The 20,750-nt window shown below is 38.4% G+C and overlaps 1 protein-coding gene across 3 annotated transcripts in view; it reads right to left on the reverse strand.

The window, feature by feature from the left end:
• DPYD (dihydropyrimidine dehydrogenase) overlaps window positions 1–20,750 on the reverse strand; it is a 333,817-nt gene that overhangs the window by 52,585 nt on the left and 260,482 nt on the right. For all 3 annotated transcript variants that reach the window (XM_083867303.1, XM_083867305.1, XM_083867304.1), the window contains one exon: window positions 12,036–12,178. In XM_083867303.1, the coding sequence (XP_083723429.1) occupies window positions 12,036–12,178 (143 nt within the window). The remainder of the gene's footprint in view (window positions 1–12,035; window positions 12,179–20,750) is intronic.

The raw sequence follows: 20,750 nt of genomic DNA on the forward strand, positions 1-20,750 counted from the left end.
GTACAACCTTCAGGACACCAGTGTCTATGGAAAAGCTGCCTCTATAATGATGGTTCCTCCTCCTCATGTCTCATTGAACACTGACTTACCAGAATGTTAAATGCGTAAATTATCCTTTCTATCTAATTATTACGTCTGCTGGAGGTTTGTAGGATTAAGAACATTAGGGGAAGTGGTTTATATGATACAAAGTGGTTTATGTGGTACAATGTTGTACAATCTTGGGAAAAAAACCTCGAGACTCTTTGTTTTAAAGAACAAATTTGTGAAAAGAAAAAGTTTCCAAAATATTGATATAGTACAGATGGAATGATTAGATTCACTCACATTAGCTGCTTAAATGACTCTAGAGATATAGGTTAGCAGATGGGATGGTACTTAACAAGTCTTCAGATACTGGATCGACGCAGAACTGAATTGGATGATAGCTGATAGCCTTTTAAAACATTAGGATTGAACTAATACACATGCTCTCAAAAAGCAGTTTGAAGGACTCAAATATTACATCTATCAACTGTCTGAATAATGGGGAAAAAGCCCACCTAATCTTTTTTACTGAGTCCTAGATTTGAAGTCCTAATGAACAAAGGGCTTACTAGTGACACTTTGAGGGATAATACACAGGAGAAAGATTCAAAGACGCTAATAACTCCAGGGTCTGAAGAGCAGGCAACCATTCACATAAAGCTTAAGAAATCTATATTGAAAAAAAAAAAAAAAAAAAAAAAAAAAGAAAGACTAGATAGTCCTATGCCATGTGGGTCTCAGTAAGTCAGTGAAGTATTTCAGCTATTTTGTTATACCTCAAGAAATTTTATCCGACAATCTTGAGATAAACTATCATTCTAATCAAAAGTACAGGCTAATGTCAGCAAATAATGGAATTATTTATTAGTTAATAATAAATACTTAAGGTATTTAAAGAAAATTACTTAAAAGGAGAAGAAGGTCTCTAGCCCATGTAAGACAAGCTTACAGGATAAATGCTGTATTTCCTGCAACAGCTTGGATCCTCTCTAGAACAGGACAACACAATGCTGACATGGTGTCAAGCAGAGGGGAGCTGGCACTCCAGGAGCATTGAGGCAGGGACTGCAGGCATGGAAACAGCAGCTGGGCAGCAGGAAGAGCCCCACAGGGTGTGCTGAAGCCACAGCAGCCTCCTGACACAGGCTTACAGAGAAGCTTACCCAGCACCAAGGGGATGGCTCCTCTTCCTGGCAGAGACACCTCAAAGTACCTGATTTTGGGGGCTGCAAGACAGATCTAGCTCATGTCCAGCACTCCAGCAACCCTGGGCAGTTGTGACTGGCCAGCGATGAAGGAGGAGAAGAAAGTTGAGAATCCATTAGCCACTTATCAGACGAGGGCACAGCAGGAGATAAGAGCACTATAAGGGATCCTTTAGGAATGTTATCCAATGCTTTAATTCCTAGCCTATTCAAATCTGTTTTTCCTCCCCTTAAATTCTCCACTGCCAATTAATGTATCTTTGATCTAAATAGCTAAACTGGGTGTTTAGGAGTGGGAAACTGGTACTTATCAAGGGACCCTGAACGATGCAATTTTGTATCCCATGTTTTTGACAGGGGAGATGCAGAATAAATCAAGAATTTTCAGAGGGCTCCCTGAGGTAACTGTGGGTTTTTTCCCTGTCAACCACCCCTAGAGGAATGGTTATATTTTCTTATCTCACTAAAGCATTCTGTCAGTTCTTGGAACTACAAAGTGGACCTTTATGCAGTAGGTGGGCACACACATGGATAAAAGTGCTGATCGTGATCATCTTTCCTAAGAAAACAAATATGATTCCACATGCCTTGAGCATTGAGGAGTCTGGGAAACAGCTTCATAATCAGCCATGTATAGCAAATTGTATCATTGTACTGCAGATTTACAAAATGAATGATAGCTTTGTAAGCAGATGAACTAACTCCCTTGCGTAAACAGTCCAATCACATATAGGGGTTCTACAACTATCCTTAAATACATGCTGAATATCACATCACATTTCATTTATTAACACCGAAAGGTCTCGCCTCTCTCTTGTAAGTATTGTTCTGGAAAATTAAATCCTTCAGCTCTCCCAGTGGCTCTGCAGCTGCTTGGACAGCATCACCAGTTGTGTAAGGTAGATTTGGTTTATTTGACCCATTTCCACAAGCCATAGCCTTCAGCTCCAGGTAAATTTCTATAACAGGTATCAATTAAGTCACTCAGATCTGGTGGTTTGATGATAAAAGTCACTAAGTAACATTACACAGCAGTTTGCAGTGTTTTTAGGTTTTTGTTTTCTGAGAGCAAGCCAACAGGAACACCACCACCTCTAGAATCAAGAAGGTCTATTATTCCTTTTTTGGAAAGGTGTATTTGTCAAAGATGAGTTCTAGGAAAGCATGCTTTTCAGTAAAGAATGGTGTCCTGAAAATTGTGTGGAAAAGAGTTTCGGAATTACCAATATGTGCTGTTTGACAACACTGAATGCAATGGCTCCATTTAACTTGAAAATATCTGTTTTGCAATCCAAGTTAATTGAAATGAAAAGGTCAAAACCAAAATATGTTGTATAAAGATTGAAACAGATTTGATGCACCCAAGTAATATTTTTTTTTCTTTAAATGTGTTAATTCCACACGTTTGTAGAATTTTGATTATCAGTCTTAACTGGAAAACTTTTCCTTGCTTCCAAACTTCCCTGTGACAGAATAACTATTTCCTCGTCACTGGCAATAGTCTCATTACTGACCAACGGATCCAGGGTAGATTTTCAGTGTGCATCCCAGGACACTCTGAATCAGACACAGCAGGGACTTGAGATCTATTTTGATTAAAAGAAATTTGTCAATGAAAAACAGTTCCCTCAAAGAAATTTTCAACAAATTCTAATGAGAACTATCTACTGAGGGACATCCTCCTGTGACCAGAATTTTGAAAGCTGCAGACCTCTCAAAATCAAACAGAAAAGCAATTTTTCTATCTTGGAACCTCAATTCAGTCCTGCAATGATTAACCCCTCATCCTTGTGAGTCTTTCCCTCTAGTACTCTCACATTATATTCCAGCTAAAATTACTTTCATCCTTTATCAGCTTGCCTGTACGAATTTGTGCAGCAGCTGCTGTGTCCATTGAAGAGTGAGATTCATATGAACAAAATAGTTCTGACCCTGTGAATCCTTCGTGTTGGAGATAAAAACCCACTTCCACATTTCCTTAGAGATTGTTTTACCTATCTCCGTCCAAATAACAAATATCAGCAAGAAAAGCGGGAATATAACTCATGATATTGAAGGAAGTTAAACCCTTGCTTAAATGTACTGCCAGCTTCCAAAATGCCAACTTAGAAAAAATAATGCTTTCTCTGTTATTTTTTTGTTCTAATTGCATGGATAAAAGAACCCTTCATCAGTCAGATCAAGCTGTGTCAGAGGGCTTGTGCTGTAACAGGTAAAAAAATTATTGCTCCCTCCTTTCTGGGCAGAAAATCCACTTTTCTATCACTGGGAAAAGCAAAAGATCAGTCACCAAACTGCAGCTAGCCCAGCACCAAGCCCCAGCTGAGCTGCACAGCAGTGCATTCCTGTGCCAGTGTGGGCTCCAGGACCATGCCTTCCCTGAGCACAACCTCTTCCATGCTTGCTTTCCCTTTCTTCCTTTCACTGCCAGGTACAGCCTCTGACTGAAAGATCAACAAAGCTGCAATGATAAAAAAAAAAGGAAAATTTCTTAAACATGTATTTTTTGTATGACTGACAACGTTTCCAGGAAGAATTTCTCTGATGGTAGAGCTTTGCAATACTGAATGTTTTACGTTTTCCCTTTTTGGAAAAAACAAGTCCCCTGCAGTTACAACACATGTAACATAAAAACCCACAAAAACACCAAAACAACAACCCCACAGAAATTTTCCTAAGTAATTATTTTGAAATGACAGAGAGGAATAAAGAGACAGCATTTTCCACTGTCCTTATCTTGCCTTCAATTTATTTTCAATATCCAACAAGGAGCTGCGTACAGTTTCAGATTCAATTTCCAGTCACCTCCACATGTACTCAAGGGAACTCAGTCTACAACAGAGCTTGCTTGATGTCTGAGTAAAACAACTTGCCTATAATTTCATCAACAATTAACCAAATCTCTTGTGAAGAGTCATCTCCATGTTGAATTTACTTTGTAAACTTGAAATGAAACTCACTCAGTGTCAATTCACACCATGTGCTTTACCTACATGGAGAACAGCTCTGTGATTGCTCATGCAAGAGACCAGCAGCATGAACCCACATCAGTAGTGTGAATCCACATTAAAAACAGGTGCAGCAGTACTGGGTTTTCAATGGACAAGCAATACTGTGGGTTCTTGGGAGAGATGGAGAAAATCATATTGCCAAAGTAATTATTCTCCCCATTGTCTCAATTCTGAAAGTCCCTGTGTCACCAGACCCAGGGAAGCAGGGTAGACACCCAGGCAAAGCAGGAAAGGAGAGTAGACCCAGTGTTCCCAGGAGAACAAATCTCCTGCAGAGGCCAGGAGTGACTGCTATAGGACAGCATTTGAACTGATGCTCAATTGAGATCTAATTGTTAGTAAATAATTATTACCATACAGTGATAGTTGAAACTATTTTGCATGAAAATTCATTATGAGAATGACAAATAGCAATTGTTACAGAATGAGCTTTAATTCATTCTTACAAATTTATGAAATAACAATCCTATCTATGCAGACTTCATTTACTAGCTGGTGAAACGAGCAGAAATAAAAGAAAGCTAATAGATAATTCCCCTAAGCAGCTCCAAATAAAATGCAGAACTAATGCAAAACTGCACAAAATAAAAGGCATTATTAGTGTTGAATTTAGTCTGTAACTTTACAATGTGCTGATTTGAATATTGCAACTTTTTATTAAAAGTGGCAAAATAATATGTAAGAATCAATAATGAAAACCTGTTCTAATTTGATGCTTTTTACAACTATAACAAAAAAACTTTATAGATTTTGTTTGACAAATTCTGATTTCCTTTAAAATAAAATCTCACAGAAGATTCTCACTATCAATTAGCAATTTCTCTCCCAGTCATCTGTAATGGAGCAAGTGTGGCAGTCCTCTAATTACTTTTTTTTATTAGCAAAGACAGACAGTTGAGAACAGGTTGAATTTGTGTAATTAGCACTGGGCTAGGAAAAAAACAGAAAATAATGAAATGTTTTGAGAAGTGAATGCTTGGGTATGTCTGTCTCAACTCTTTTCTCTCTTTCATATTCATTTTTCTTAGGATTTTATGTCGACATGTTCAAACAGCACTTTGTTCCTTCTTTTGTTTCTGCATGTACTGCAAATTTAATCTCTGCAGAGAACGGCCACTCCATTCAGGGCTGTATCCATTGAAGACTTTTCTCAGTGCGTGGCTCTGTGAGCAGTGGAGCTAATGATATCTGGTTTCCAGCAGCTCTGTGTCTCCTGGTTGGGTTCTCTGACGTCTAATAAGGTGTGACTGCCAATTAAAGCCTTTCCTGTGGCTGACACAGTCCTAACAGTGCTGTCCCATGCGGGTTCTCAGAGGTCTAATAAAGGTGAGCCCATAGTGTGCTTGCGCTTACAGTGAAGGAATGCAGCTACTCTCTCTCCTCTGCCTTTTCTGTTTCTCAAAATTTGTTCGAGTGAAACATTTTCTCCCTTCTGGCAAATTTCAGTGAAAATGGCCACAAAAGCTCAAATGTGATGGAAGATACTCAAATGGATGTACAAATACCTATCAAGTTTCTTTGGAAACACAGTCTAAAAACTGCTCTTTCTACAGGAAACTACACTTATCTCAATCAAAAGACTTACATCTGAAAAGTGGTTTTGCCTTAAGTGGCATTTTTTTTCTTAAAAATCTTGGTAGGTCTAAAGTATCATCCCTTGAATCATATAATTTTGGTAGACTGACAGTGCATTCAGCAACTTATTCTTCCCTCATCAATTTTAATCATGAGAGAAGAATTAGGTCTAGCACCTTAACTTCTCTGTGTCGTGGACAGCTTTGTACAGGAATGTTTTGTTCTTCTACCCCTAAAGCCACAGCCTGTGTCAGAAGCCTCACAGCAATCAGCTGGTGCCCAAGTGTGCCTGTTGTTGGGTTTATCTGCCCTTGGAGCACTCTCTGGCTGGCACAGAGCAAAGCCTGCAGCCTGTGCTCCCCCGTGTGCTGGGGTAAGGACAGGCAGGGGGCAGAGGAAGGGTTGGCTCTTTGGGAGTCCAGGCAGGAGAAGCACAACCTTGCTCTGGCACAGCGATGGCACCCTGGGGCTGTTGGAGACTTGCAGCAATCCACCCGACTTCATTCTCCTCATACAGGGCTGAGACAAAGGACTCTTTGTCTGCATTCAAAATCACAGCTATTCATTGCAAGACAAAGTATTCTTTCCCCAATGGTTATCAGTAGAAACTTAACCTGTAACACAGGACCAGCTCACTCACTCCTCTGCTCTGCACTCCCATGATTTGAATGCCTTCTAGTTCTTCAATCTGCATTAAATGGCACGAATAGTAATTCCAAGATGAGAATTTTTTGGCCCGATCTTATCCTCACTTAACTAAGGTATTAGAGTCTTCACTGACTTCAACAGACACTGACACAGACTAAAAAGAAGAGTAACGAAGTGCATGGAGAATCAGATCTCTACTTTGCAGTTCTGTAGCCATAAAAGAAGTATAGAGCTCCTTACAGGATTTCACATTTGCACAAATACAATAACAATACTGTCTCATGGATCAAGTCTCACGTTTTTGTGATGGAAAATCCTGTTTATTCACACACAAAGGACCATCCTGCTGATATAAAAATATCTCAGCTAAATGCTTCAGTAAAAAGCCTGCTGAAGAAAAAATAGTAATCAAATTGTCCTGAATCCCTTGAGACTTTTGTTCCGAAGAGGTACCAACAGGAAGGCTTGTTGAAAATGTTAAAAATCCACAAGCAGTCTCACGAAAGCCACTGTATTCCCTGTTGGAGGGAGAGTTTATCTTACAGAGGCAAAAAGTCATCACTATTGCTTTCCTGTCACAGGCTGTCCCATTTCCAGAATGGTTTTATTTCTTCTTCAGATCCCTGAGGTCCCACTCACAGCTGGTGCTGGGCAGGAGAGAAGGGCTCGGGCAGATCCAGCTTCATGGCAGGTCTGCCTGTGGGGGAAACACCTCCCACCTTCCTCCCTTGCCTGAGGGATGAGGAGGGTCACGGGGCCAGGAGGCAGCAGGTGCCCATGGACTGAACACGACACGGTGGGGACAAGAGCACAGTGCCCACAGGAACAGCACTGCAAGGCTCTGCATCCCAGCCAGGACAAGAGGGAGATGAGGGAGGATGAAGGTGAATCTGAGAAAGGGCTCAGGGCAAAGCCACAGGCTGTCCCAATGAGAAGCAGCATTCCATGGGTGGATTTTAAATCATTGCTGGGTAGAAAACCTTACAGACATCCACTTCTGCAATGGAGGACATGTGTGACCTTGATACTTTGTGAAAAGAGACATTTATTTGAAATGTCTCTCAGATTCTTTACATGAAAATGACCAATATTCCAGATGAACAAAGTTTTCCATACCAGAATATAATGGTTCTACTATGAAACAAGTATACTTTAGAAAGTACCCCTTTGTTCTACTTCTTTTTTTTAGTTACATCTGCTAGAAATAATGACTACAGAATCTCTTTCACAAAAGGTCATTTATGTCAATGGACAGAACACAGTGGATCAGATCACCTGCTGTAATTGCAAATTAATGCTCTACTGCTAATGCATTAACTACACAATATTGATCTACAATTGAATCATACAGGCTACTGTGAAGTGATTTTTACTTTAATATTTTTATGCTTTTATTGCTTTTTCCATAATGCATTTTCTCTTTCCGCTGAAATTTTCTATAATTGTTTCCCATTTTAATTTCCTGCAGCAAGATGACTTTAAAAAATGTTTGTCTCTTTCAAAACCTTGCAAAAATCTAACAAACCATCAGTGTGACATGGTAAATCACATATATGTTGCAAAACATGCAAAAAAATTTATAGCCATACATCACAATATAGACATACAAATAGATATATATCTCATTTCGATAAATTGGGGTTTTAAAAAAAGCTTACTTAAATTAGAAATAAAATACCGCAGCCTTACTGGAAAACTGTAATAATGACATGTATCATAGAAAAGTGCTTCTAGACATTTCTGGAGCTCCCCAATTAAAACTGTGTGTGTGTGGGGGGGGGGGGGGGGGGGGTGGTGGCTTCTTTGTTTGTTTGTTTGGCTTGTTTGGTTTTTTTTTTTTTGTTTTTGTTTGAAAATTTCATGCCTACACTGAAAAGGGGTTGATAGATTCAGGTATGTTAAAAAGCCCTATACTGCTATGGAATCAGCTGAAGAATAACTGAAATGTTTCAGCATCTTTAATGAGAAATTTAAAAACAAGTGGGGTCTTTTTGCAAGTGTTTCTGAAGTCCATAAAGGGGAAGAATGCTCTGTTAAACTGCTGTATAAAATCTTAAGCCGGGCTACTGCAATAACATAGTTTGTTTTCCATACCTGTTGCAAAATTCCATACATCAAAACCTTTTTGTGAGTAACAATACTAAGATGTTGCCCTCCATCTTCTAAAGAAGGGGATAGAACATATTTTGATTACCAAAACTCTCTCCCCACACTATTTCCTAATATACCTGCTTAATACCACTTGAAGTGGTTATGGCATACAGCAAAATATGGCTTACCACCTGACTCCTGACTTGCATTCCTGTGTACAATGATTTTGCAAATGGAAAATAAATCCTTGTGTTTCAAAAATAAAAGCAATTGGAAAAAATAATGGAGAACTGATTGTAGGTCAAAGATCTGAAGAGGAAAACCTGATCTTGCTTTTAATGGAAGAACATTTATTATTCATAAACCTTTCCTCTAAAAGATATGCTACATTGCAAATAAATCAACTCACAAAAAGCCTCCTTATTATCCTAGGCCAGGAATGTCTCACTCCTATGGCAGAGAAGACACAGGACTCATGTTGGGACACAAGGAAGGGAAGCCCAGGCAAGTGCCGCTGTTCCAGGCTCTTGAGCTGGGCTCCATGGACAGATCAGTACAGCCTGTGCTACTCTGCACTATGGGACCATGCTTAGTGCTGGATGATCTGACAGTCCTCACCCTTTTCAGGCACTGCTGGGTAACAGGGTAGTGAGAGCAGTGACACACACCAGTTTTAAGCCTCTTTGGCACAGCTGAGCACAGAGGTCGCTCCATCACAGCCAAAGCCCAGGCTGCTTGCTTCCTGCCTCTGGATCATCATAAGGCATCCTCATAGCCTTGGAAATGTGAAGTCAGATCACAAAATGTGCAGTATTGTGTCAGTCTGAGTGTCTCTTCAGAACCACCTCCAACAGTATCCAAAGTGGATACTTTAGATAAGGCTATTGGACCCACACAGAACTCCCCGGGTATAGTCCCAGCTTCTACCTGCTTTACTCAGGCACTTGTATGCAGCGAATCTTAAATACTGAATCATTCAGCAGCTCACTTTATTTGATGTTATCTACAAATTCTGTACTCTGTATGTCAGTACTGAGAAAGCAAAAGTGAATGTCAAAGCTGTAAGCAACAGAAGTTGTGGCTGCTGAAGGACAGAGTTGGGCATTTGATACCAAGGACATGTGTGAGAGATTGGGATTCAGGGAGAAGAATATTAGTTGGTTACTTGTATGACCTTGTTTAGAAGGAAAACAGTAGAAATTATTCTCATAATCCTAACTGAGGTCCAAAGATGACCTGTGAAGATGAAGCTGTCTTCTTCTGTTTATCACAATGTATCTCATCTGAGAAGCAAACGTTTTAGTGTTGCCCTAGTACATGCATTTCTTCTAGGACTTTCTACAGAGATTTCTTCTCCCTTCCATCTGTCCTTCCCATCATGAGGGAAAGACTTATGGCCTGTATTCACAATCTTGCATGAAGCTTACTAAAGGCTTATTTTAAAATGGATGCAATTGAAGTAGTTCAGATCCTTACCTACATAGCCACTTTGGAATCCATTTATCTGAGATTATTTTAAATGACTTCCCTACTTTGGAGTTAACAGAAATAAGCCACTCAAAGTGAGGATATTTTTGATCCAGAGGAGTTTAAAATCAGTTCTAGAGATGACTTAAGTTGAACTGGTGAAAACTAAGAACAAAATAAGAGCTTTTTCAGCATCTCTGGGAAAAAATTGTTGAAGAGAGAAATTGCTCTGTAAAGGGCAAAAGATCCATATAGATCCAAGTCATTTGTGGATGCCAATTTCAGAGAATTTGATTGCTACTAAAAAGAAAACAATAATTAATGTATTTTAAATCAAATAGTCTTTCTCTTGACCACTGACTGGGATGTCTGCATGAAATTATATTTCAGAATTTCCCATTACCATTGGGACAAACCAACAGGAAAAGAAAGATTAAAAAAAGCAGCTACACAGTCTATATAAAATAGAAGTGCAAAAGTGACATTAAACCCTTTGCTTTTTCCTCATCCAGAAACAGACACAGCAGACATAGAACAGAAAATCATTTCATTCTGTGTAGTTCAGATCATGTAACATTGCTGCAGAGAGAGCCATCAAATGTGCAGCTCTATTAGCAATAACAAATGAATTGCATCTAGAGCACTAAAAACAGTTCTTTGCCAAACATAATTTCTTTTGTAGACAAATGCTGTCCTGTAATTTGTACCATTACTTAGTATTTATATGGAAGAAGCTCTCAGACAATTGTGTAAGAAAGGTCAATCTTTTATCTGTCCACAAAAAAAGAAAAGTTTGAATCACTTTAATACAAGTTAAAAAAACCCCAAAAAACAACAAGGTATTAATAAATCCAAGGAACATAGCAAGTCTATATAAAAGGAACAGCTTTCTGCTTCAGCTCCCAGAGATGCTTACTTTGATGTGCATTAAAAAACCCCCAACCAAACCAAAACATTGAGCTGGGATGATTTTTTTTGGTTTTTAGGGTTTTTTTGTGAAACATAGCAAATAAACTACTAATCACAGCAGTCACTGTAGCTGTGTAAAAAGGATTGTCACACTCAATCTAATTTCAATGTCAAAGTGAATTGTGGGAATGAAACCACTCTAGTCATCCCATGGAGTGACACAAAGCCAATATTCACAGGATCCACAGCTGCTGTTGTCTATGGTGGGAGTGACAGATAAAGGGGCTGAACATCTACCAGAATGGAACAATATACAATGGAACAATATAACATAAAGACCACCAGCTTCTCAGCCATTCTAACATATATGCTGCATATATGCATATTCTAACATATATGTGCCTGGCAGAGCAGGTAAGGGGCTGATTTTTGGCCAATTTCCTGGTGCCTGTAATACAAGGCCACCAAGGCTTCCTTCCAGGACAGGTGCTAACTAACCATGCCAGTGCAGCCAGCAGCTCAAACCAACCCTCAGGCAATGCAAACAGCCTGACTGCTGAATGCAGCTGACACCTCACTCTAGTGCAATGGCAGCACTTCATGCAGCGGGTGCAGCGCTACACCTCCTGTTTCAGTGAGCATCCTTCAGGGACACAGGCCTGGATAAACTAAAGTTACTTTACACTGGCTCCCTGTGAGACCAATGTAGTGTTCTTTGGAAGCCCACTCACCTGGAGAAGGCTCTTTGCAGAAAAGAAAAACTGAGAATACAAAGAAGAGGTTGAGCTTAACTCTTTACCACCCTGTTTGTATGACAAGGGAGAGAGATGTCTAAATTTCAAATAATCTAAGCCAGACATAGTAAGTACTAACAAACTCATGGTTAGCCTTTTCCCAGACTGGTTTTGCAACATCCAAAGCTTTCTTTTGGCAACTCCTCCATGTGACATGAATGTCTCTTAGCAAGCAGCATGAACTTAAAAACATGAAAATTATTTTCAACGATAGAAACTCCATGCTATCCGAATGTTTGAAAGGAAGATACATTAAGATCTTAAACATAGTTACTTGAACGTTAACATTTTAAAGAAAGAAGCAGTACCTGTAAGACAGAAGCCCCACTGTGCAGAAACTGAAGCCCAGTCTCAGCAGAATCAATGCCTCCAGTTGCCAAGATGGGAAATCCCGGGAGAGCGCGGGCGATGGCAGACACTGCGCGGAGGGCGATGGGCCGGATAGCGTTTCCTACAGCAAACAGGACACTGGGTTAGCAACATCCCAACTGACCCTGACAGAACTTCCACAGCCCTCCTGGTACAGCAAGAGCACAAACTGACATCTAATTCTGAGGTGCAGAGGTTATATTCATTTATAACCAGACACCAAGAGGGTTTCAAGTGGTATCGACACTTGTACAGCAAATTATGCATGTGGCTGGAGTATGGAAAATGGCAGGAACATTTGGAAATGGCAGAACATTGGAAAAACAATGCAAAGCTAGCTTGAACATTTTAGCTGATGCTCAAAACAAAGACTAACAATGTCTGACACAGAAAGCAATACTTTACCATACCTTACCATACCTACCATACTTTACCACCATAGATAAAGAGATCTATGTTTCTACATAAAAAATCAGATTTATTTTTTGAACCCAAATGTTGTCAAGTAAGAGCAAATATCTAATTTATTTATGTTCAACTAAAAATTGTTTAAAAGTGCCATTTTACTGCACTTTACATTTCATATTTTGATAGATATTTAATATCTACTGATGGTATGCAAATTTTAAAAATATGCCTACAGATGCTGCTCATTAAATGATGGACAGCACAGATAGATGACTTCCAGTTATTTTTTAGGCTAGTTGGGATTTCTCTAGATAACCCTCACATTATTAATATTTCTAGTTAATTTAGAGAAGCTTTAGGATCATTTGATGCCACCACTGGGCAATAATAGAGTAAGAGGCAGCACATCACTCTCAGAGGACCTGTATGGCTGTGGCTGTCAAGCAGCTTTTTTCCCCCCTCAGTACTGCATGAGGTAACAGCAACTAAAGTTTATGCACATAAAACTGCATAAAGTGTGCATACGAAAGGGACACATATGAAATGGACAGCTTGACCCAAGATGCACTGTTGATATTTTTTCAGGAAAACTAGAGCCTGATAGATTAAAATTTGAAATCTCACCAAAACTGCTTTAAAGAATCTAAGATCCCAACACAACAGATCACAGAAAGGATCTGGAGTTCAACAGGAACTTCCCACAGGACCCTAGGAACTATTTCCCATTGTTAGGGCTGGATTGACTGTAATGTGTTTGAAAGGAACAAAACAATTCTTTAAAAGAGGATGACTTCTAAGTGTCCAAAGAGCAATACCATGACATAATTAATGGTCCAGTCTTCCAGAGATGTTTGAGGAAAAAAAAAAAAAAAAAAAAAAAAAAGGATGTTTGCTCTGACAGATTTACAAATTTACAAATAAAAGCTTTTGGAAGGCATAAAGGCCAAAACACCAAAACATATGCTACACAGCCAAAACCACTGACAGTAATCTCATAAAAAAACAGTAGTTCGGGAAATTCTTCAAATACTCAGTTTTTGAAACTGAAGCTAGAAGTAAGCATCAGACTTGCTACATTGCTTTCAGGCTGACACAGCTCCAGAATCTCACTGTGATGAGGTAGCTGTTTTTTAGAAAGGTGAAAGAATACAGACACTGGTAACTGAAATTGTGTGGCTACAGGGAAATGTCTTCCCAATCTTCTTTGAGGCATGAAGGTTTATACACTTCTAACCCCAGTGTAACTCTTAAAAGTTTTCTTTCAATGAGTTTTAAAGGCTTGTAGACCCTTGGCCTTAAAGGTATCTTGGAGCAAAGATAGTCCACTAGAAAATATTTCCAGAATATAATTAGCCCCCTTCTCACTTAAATGACTGTGTCTGTACATGGTCAGTACAGGAAAAGGATGAAATCACAGCTTATTTAAGGTATCAGCACAATAGGTAATCAGGAAGGCCTTCATTCAGCCCAAAGAAATCAAGCATATGATTCACTGAAGTCTAGCAGAATTAGCAATGAGACTTAGAATTTATTACAGAACGTAGGTACTTTTTAGTACTAGCTGAATTTGATATTCATAATAGGAGTTATTACTTACGTTTGGTGATTAGTAAATTAGTGATAAATTGGTATGATTGCAAAAGTATTCCATTCATTTATAATTCACCCAAATGAATTTCAAAACATTTCAGAAGTGCTTCTGATGAGAGTAAATAAATGGATGTAATGACAATCAGAGGGTTAACTGAGGTCATCCCAGCATTTCTTTTATTAGTCTACATCATATGGAACAAGCACAACATAAGCTGAAGCCGTTCTCCCTTACATTTTTTCATCAACAGTTCAGAAGCTTCCCCCTCTGTAACAAAAGCTGCTGGGCTAGAATACAATGTGATTTGCCTGTGATAGAGATCCTACTGCCTAATGAAATCATGAAACAAAACAACCTACCAGATTAAAGAAAAAAAAAAAAAAAGAATGCAAACAATAGAAACAATAATAATGCCAAGCTATTAAAAAAGAAGGCAAATAATAATAATAATAAAGGAAATGAAGACTCAATTTGACTAACAGTCTCTATTTTCCTACATTTTCTTACAAGTACATAGGAAGGTAATAGAGATTTGTGGAGAAGGAGTTTTTAAAAGGTTGAAATAAAGGAGATTTAATGCCAAATTTTAAAAGATCTGTAAGTAGTAGTGGGAATTTGCAGAACGTTTTCTGATAAATCCAATGGTATTTAAGAAGCTGAAGTCCAAATCCAGCATGCATTTGAAAGACAGCTCACATACTAAAAGATAAGCATCTACCACATACTTTGACACGTTGGGATCTGTAATTCTACTAGTTAAGCACCCGTAGCTGAGAAAACTGCTGATATGGTACTCTCCTGATAGAAGTGCTACAGCTGCTACCAGATGCTAGATGTGGCTATCATTTACCTTGCTGTAAAATAATGAGATTTAATAAACAAAGTCCATTTATCAAGACTTCAGGCAGGAGAGTGAGATATAAAAATGAAAGACAGAAAAAGACCTGGTGGAGATGAGAAGCTATTGTATGTTGAAAGTAACTCTTTCAAATCTCATTAATTATAGAATAATCATGGAAAAATATTTGCTGTTATAGAAAGACATAAACAATAAAATAATTTTAAGATGTTAAAGTCCCTGACCTTTTTCTTGAAGAGATTTGGCTTTCTCTACTTTTTTTTTTTTTTTTTTTTTTTTTTTTTTTTTTTTTTTTTTTTTTAATAAAAAGTAAGACTTTTCAGACTATCACTCAAGGAAATCCAACAGAAAAAACACAATATGAAGGAGAACATACATCAATCAAATGTCTCTCCCTTATCAGCACAGGTAGGCAGAGCTGCTTGTGTCCACTGAGGATAGCAGGCTGATGACAAACTGATGAAAGATAATATACCTGCTTATTTGTTTGTTTACTTTTCCTTAGAAAGTAAAAAACCCTTTACCAATGCCAGAAGACACATGTTTTATTATGACTTCATAAGTACTAGGAGTCCTGAGAGGACCTGATCCTGTCAAACACCAAAACTGTTCACTAGATTGAGGCTTGTAAGCCAAACCTTCTCCAAGAAGCCTGGTGTTAAGTTTCAAGCAATTCAGTAGCTTTGAGAATACCTAGCAGAAGCAATTCAAATCTTCTGATCCCAGTGATTCACCAATGGAAGAAAAATAATCTCAGACATCTTGAGTACTGCGCTATGTTCTCACTTGCAATATATGGGACGAATTTGATAGTTTAAAGTTTTCAATGCATATATGCAGTAGCTCTAATGAGGCCTTTTAGTAAAGATGATCCAGGTCCATTAAAAAACAGCCAACAGAGTCAATTCAGAATGGTACTACTGAGAATGAATCTTGAAACAGTCTCAATAGTCTTTATCAAACTCTATGAACAACAGAAACAGATTTTAAAGGAAAGCAAATTCTCTTTGGATAGTATGTCAACCCAAACCAAATTGTTGTATATGGATACCAGATGAATAAAAATGAATTTGGGTCAATTCTTCCCACTCTGTGCATTTTCAAGTAAAATTATTTTTTAATTTGCATTACATTATATTAAAAATTTGAGATTTAAACCACTGAGCCTAAGTATTACAAAGAAGAAGCAGCTGATACATAATTTTTTACTACTAAGTCACCACTAAAGTCTGCTACTAAAAAATCTAAGACCCCAAATCTAAGTAAGATTTCCTCCTATAGATACCTTCTTGGAAGAAAACTGACATGGTTATCTCCCAGACTGTTAAAATTAATCATGCTAATGAGAAAGGAACCTAATGACCAGTTTGGGGGAAAAGCATTATACAGAGAAAATGGTCTGGAAAAGTTAAGGCACTGTAGATATCAGTCCAATGCTTCAGAAAGTAAGTAGATAAGGAAGTTTGGAGATCAGGAAAAAAGCCCAGAAAACATAATTCTTTGTTAAGACATTTTCTGGATAGTGTATATGCTGCCTAATACTGGCAAAGTACTTTACATAATCTGCATTTGCAAACAGTCCAGGGAAACTTGCAGGTTATACACAAACCATTTGCATCATATCCCTTCTGACTGCAATTATTCTGCTCGTTCTTTCTTTCTGCCACCTGTAGGTGGCCACCATAAGCTACACTTATCAAATATCTCATTAGCAGGGTTTTCAATACTGTCATATCCAGATAATTAGCAATTTATTTAAATAACCAATTTCTGTGGAAATAATTGCCATGGAATGCCCCGAACCTACTTTTTATAAACTATAATAAAAGTGTTAAGATAATCCCTGACATTTGCAAATGCCATTAGTTCACCTTTCCTTTTGATAGTGCTATGGCATTATGTTTAAACAATTACCTGATAACGCGGCAGTTTAATGAAACAGTGTAGCAGACACATCCTTCAAAATGACCACAGAGTGCATTTATATGCAGAAGAAAACCCAATGAACAGACGCGTTTAGAGAGAAAGACTATCCACAGTTGCTATGAGGTCTGCAAATGGGACACAAAATATTTAGTACACTAAAAAACACAGAAAGTTCCCAGAAAGCAAGAGCAGAATGGACTTTGCCACAGCTTAAATATTGCACAGCCCAGCACTTCTCAAGATCCAGAGATGACTCTTCTCACTGCTCCCTATCTATTTCCCTGCCTGGTCAGTCCTTCAGTCCATTATTTCTCACTAATAGCCATTTGTCAAAATCCCTAACAATAAAGTACTATTTACTCAGGCTCTGGCTATTTCCAACCAAAAAAATTAGTTATTCATGTACCATTGGAGAATTTGAGGGAATAGACCTTTTATGGAATATCTCAACATCAGTCAGCCTACACCTTCAAATCGATGGCTACTTAATGTTTCATGTTATTCAAAAGTTGTGATGGGCAATGCACCAACTCTACCAAATCAATGGCAAAGGTTTGCTGACTACAGAGAACTCAGGACTTCGTCACAAGACTTCAGAATAAAGTTAATGATTCTGCAGATTTGAAACAACTTCTATCTAACTCGGCTGTAGTTGGCTCTTGGAACCATATCAATTGACAGGATTTTTGTCAGCATATTGTGACTATCTTGATACACTGATAGTGTGTCAATAGTTCTTCTGATAACTATTGACCCTTCCACTTCATTTCAAAGCTTACATCAGATATGATTCTGTTTCTGATACATACAGCATTAAATCCAACCTCTGAGTGGAAAAAAGAGGCAATAATTTTGCTTCATATATCCTTTAAAAAATATTGAACTTAAATAGAAATAAAAAAGCTTGAACTTCCATAATCACAAAGAAAAATCAGTGTCCTTTTTAGGATTTAATTTTGCCTTTCTTTTTAATTAATACAGATGATTATTTATGCTATTTGAGCTAAAAATTCATAAAATCAACAGATTTCTCATTCAATAAATGCTTAGTACTCATCAGAGAATTCTCTCAATTAAAAAAAAAAGGCTAGAATAAGAGAAAGAGAGAGGGAAAAATTAAATTTTTCTTATCTGTAAGTATTATTTATCCATGGAGACCAGGAGGAATTTTCACTCATATCAAACTTCAGTAGAAAAAACCAAGAAGACAGATACAAATAGTTTTGTGAATTCTGCAAGAAGTGGTTAAACATTTCCTAACAAAGTCATTCTCTCACTGAAAACTACAGATTCACTAGAAGTTGATACTTCTGGTTGTCAGCATGAAACCTAGCAAAGCATTTTCTATTGCAATTCATCAAATGTTCATTATTTAATTTCACTCATGGTTTCTACTTTGGTTTCACTTGGACCTGGAAATAGTCTGACAGAATGCTTTCCATGTTTTTTGGTTGGCTCAGGAAGCCCTTTCTTTGCCTTGACTGCCTTGCTCTTGCTGCCCACCATGACCTGGAGCCCAAGTCAGCTGCCCCAGTGTGGTGGGGCTGGTGCTGCTGCAGGAGGTCTAGCATCTTTTGCATTGCAGCCCTCCCCTGGCCAGGAGAAACCTTGCCTGCTGCCCACAGTGCTAGTGCTGATCAATAAAACAAATAATGATATAACCATAATGAAAAGGTAATAAAATAGTGCTAATAGTCAGGGTGAGCTCACGACATAATACAAGGAAAAGGACAAGTGAATAAGACCAGCATAAGAGCTAACAAACAGCCCATTCAGAAAATACTGCCCAGTTACCAGACAAAATCACTGCAGCCATCACAAAGGGACAAATGAGTTCCTGCCAAATTCTTCCCCTCAAAAATGGGGAGTAGTTCCCTTTGTCATGGGGTAGGTCTTGCTGCCCTTTTACTCCAATGCAGAGACTGACATTTAACCTGAAGTGTGGTAGAAATGGCTCTGGCTATTTACAGATTTGTTCAAAGGCAGCCTTGCCTCTGTCAGCCTCGGCAGTGCTACCTTTGTTTGAGGTGGTTTTAACCTCCTCAGCAACCACCATGTTCAACACGACCCTGGAACCAGGACGTGTGTGTATGCCCACATGTCTGTGCCAGTGCTTTAGCACGTACACAATTTTAACCGCAAAAAGGCAATTTAGCACAAGCAAGGACACACTGGAAGAAACGTGACTGCCTGCTGAGCAGGGAATTGAGGTTCCTACACTGTATTTAAAAAGCCAAAATTACTGAAAAATGCAGTACAACAACTTTTCAGGTCATTTACAAAACCTGACTTATACCATGTACTGTTTAATAACCACTTGCCTAAGAAGTCCATCACAGAAAGGGAAGCAGAACTTCAGAAACTACGGCAAACTAAAAAACCAGGTCTAGATAACTAGAAAGCTCAGACAGCTCAGCTTTTTTTCTTGCTTTACATAACTTACGTTAATCATTGTCCTATTTTGAGGTTTATCTATTTTACTGTGTCTCTATTTTATCTGCCTCATCCAGTTGCTGTTACCTAGTAATAAAGAATTTTATGTACCAATATATTTGTATCTATTTATAGACACATAGATATATTAAAAATATGTCACAAACACAAATTTTTGGGAAACAAAAGACTCAAGTAGGAAACACTGTATTTGCCTGAGCATTAGTGTCTACATACACATCTACCATATTATTATTATTACATATCTATATAATCTGTGTGAGTATATATATACACGCACACTCAGTAGATGTATTTCCATATTCACATATACATAAAACAGTGGATGACACGTCCCCTGATAAAACCTGTTATTTCAACACTTCAAGTGAAAAGTGTTAAAATAAATGGCTCATCACATACAATGTGTTAAAATAAATGTTTATTTCAACACTATGTGTATCATAGCCATTTATTTCAACACTTCTCATTTCTCAAGACTCACACAACCAAGAGTAGGAGAACTGATAGCTATACCTAAGGTAGCTGAAGCACACAGCCCTACTCTGCTTGCCATAGGATGAGTAGGAAGTTACTTGACACGTTTTTTTCCTCCCAGCAATAAATGGAAACTACCTACCTTGACTGTTCGTGGGGATCTGCATGTGTCTGTAAGCTGGTGGGCTGTGTCATCATTTGGAAAGAAGGGCCATACCAGAGTCTTCTGAGATATTTGGGAAGCAGGCTGCTGCTACCAGGGTATGGTTGGGAAAAGAAGCAAAGCATGGGGGCTTTGGAGAATTTCATTTTGCTGTTTCTGACTCTGACGCAAAAGTATCTGGGCAGAGAAAAAATTATGTGATCAAGAGTAAAACCTAGAGCTGTTCATACTGAGGGCTGGATGGGATGTGAGTTTTGCAGGAATAGTTATAATCAAATTATGAGTTAGAGAACATCTGGGTTCTCACTCTACCTGCAGAAAACAGTTTATTGGGAGGATTCTTCAGCTCAAGACTTGCCTTATTAATTTTAATACAGAGGCTGATGGGTCTTTGGAACAGAAATCTTCCATTTTTAGTTGGTTTCCAAAGTACAAATATAGTCATTGGAGGCTTCCTGTTGGTGCATTTAGATTGTGTCAGCAGCTGAATTTGCTCCTACAAGCTGAGCTCAGACATTACATTACAGGCCAGTGTTGGCTAGCATCAGTTTCTTTATCTGCTTTATTTTGGAAGGAAAGCACAAGAAGCTCCCATTTTCTGGTAGCTCCCTCTGGAGCCAAAGGGCACTGTGCCTTTATGGATCTGTCTCTGAGGGACAGAGGCAGGATTAGGATGAAGAAATTTAAATAATGCACAAAATAAACACAAAACCTCCACAAACCTTGAGTTCTCTTTGAGCAACATTTACCACTAACTTGCCTCTAACGTTTTCTTA

The sequence above is a fragment of the Zosterops lateralis genome, assembly GCF_965231275.1.
Source record: "Zosterops lateralis genome assembly, chromosome: 9".
Classification (NCBI taxonomy): Eukaryota; Metazoa; Chordata; class Aves; order Passeriformes; family Zosteropidae; genus Zosterops; species Zosterops lateralis.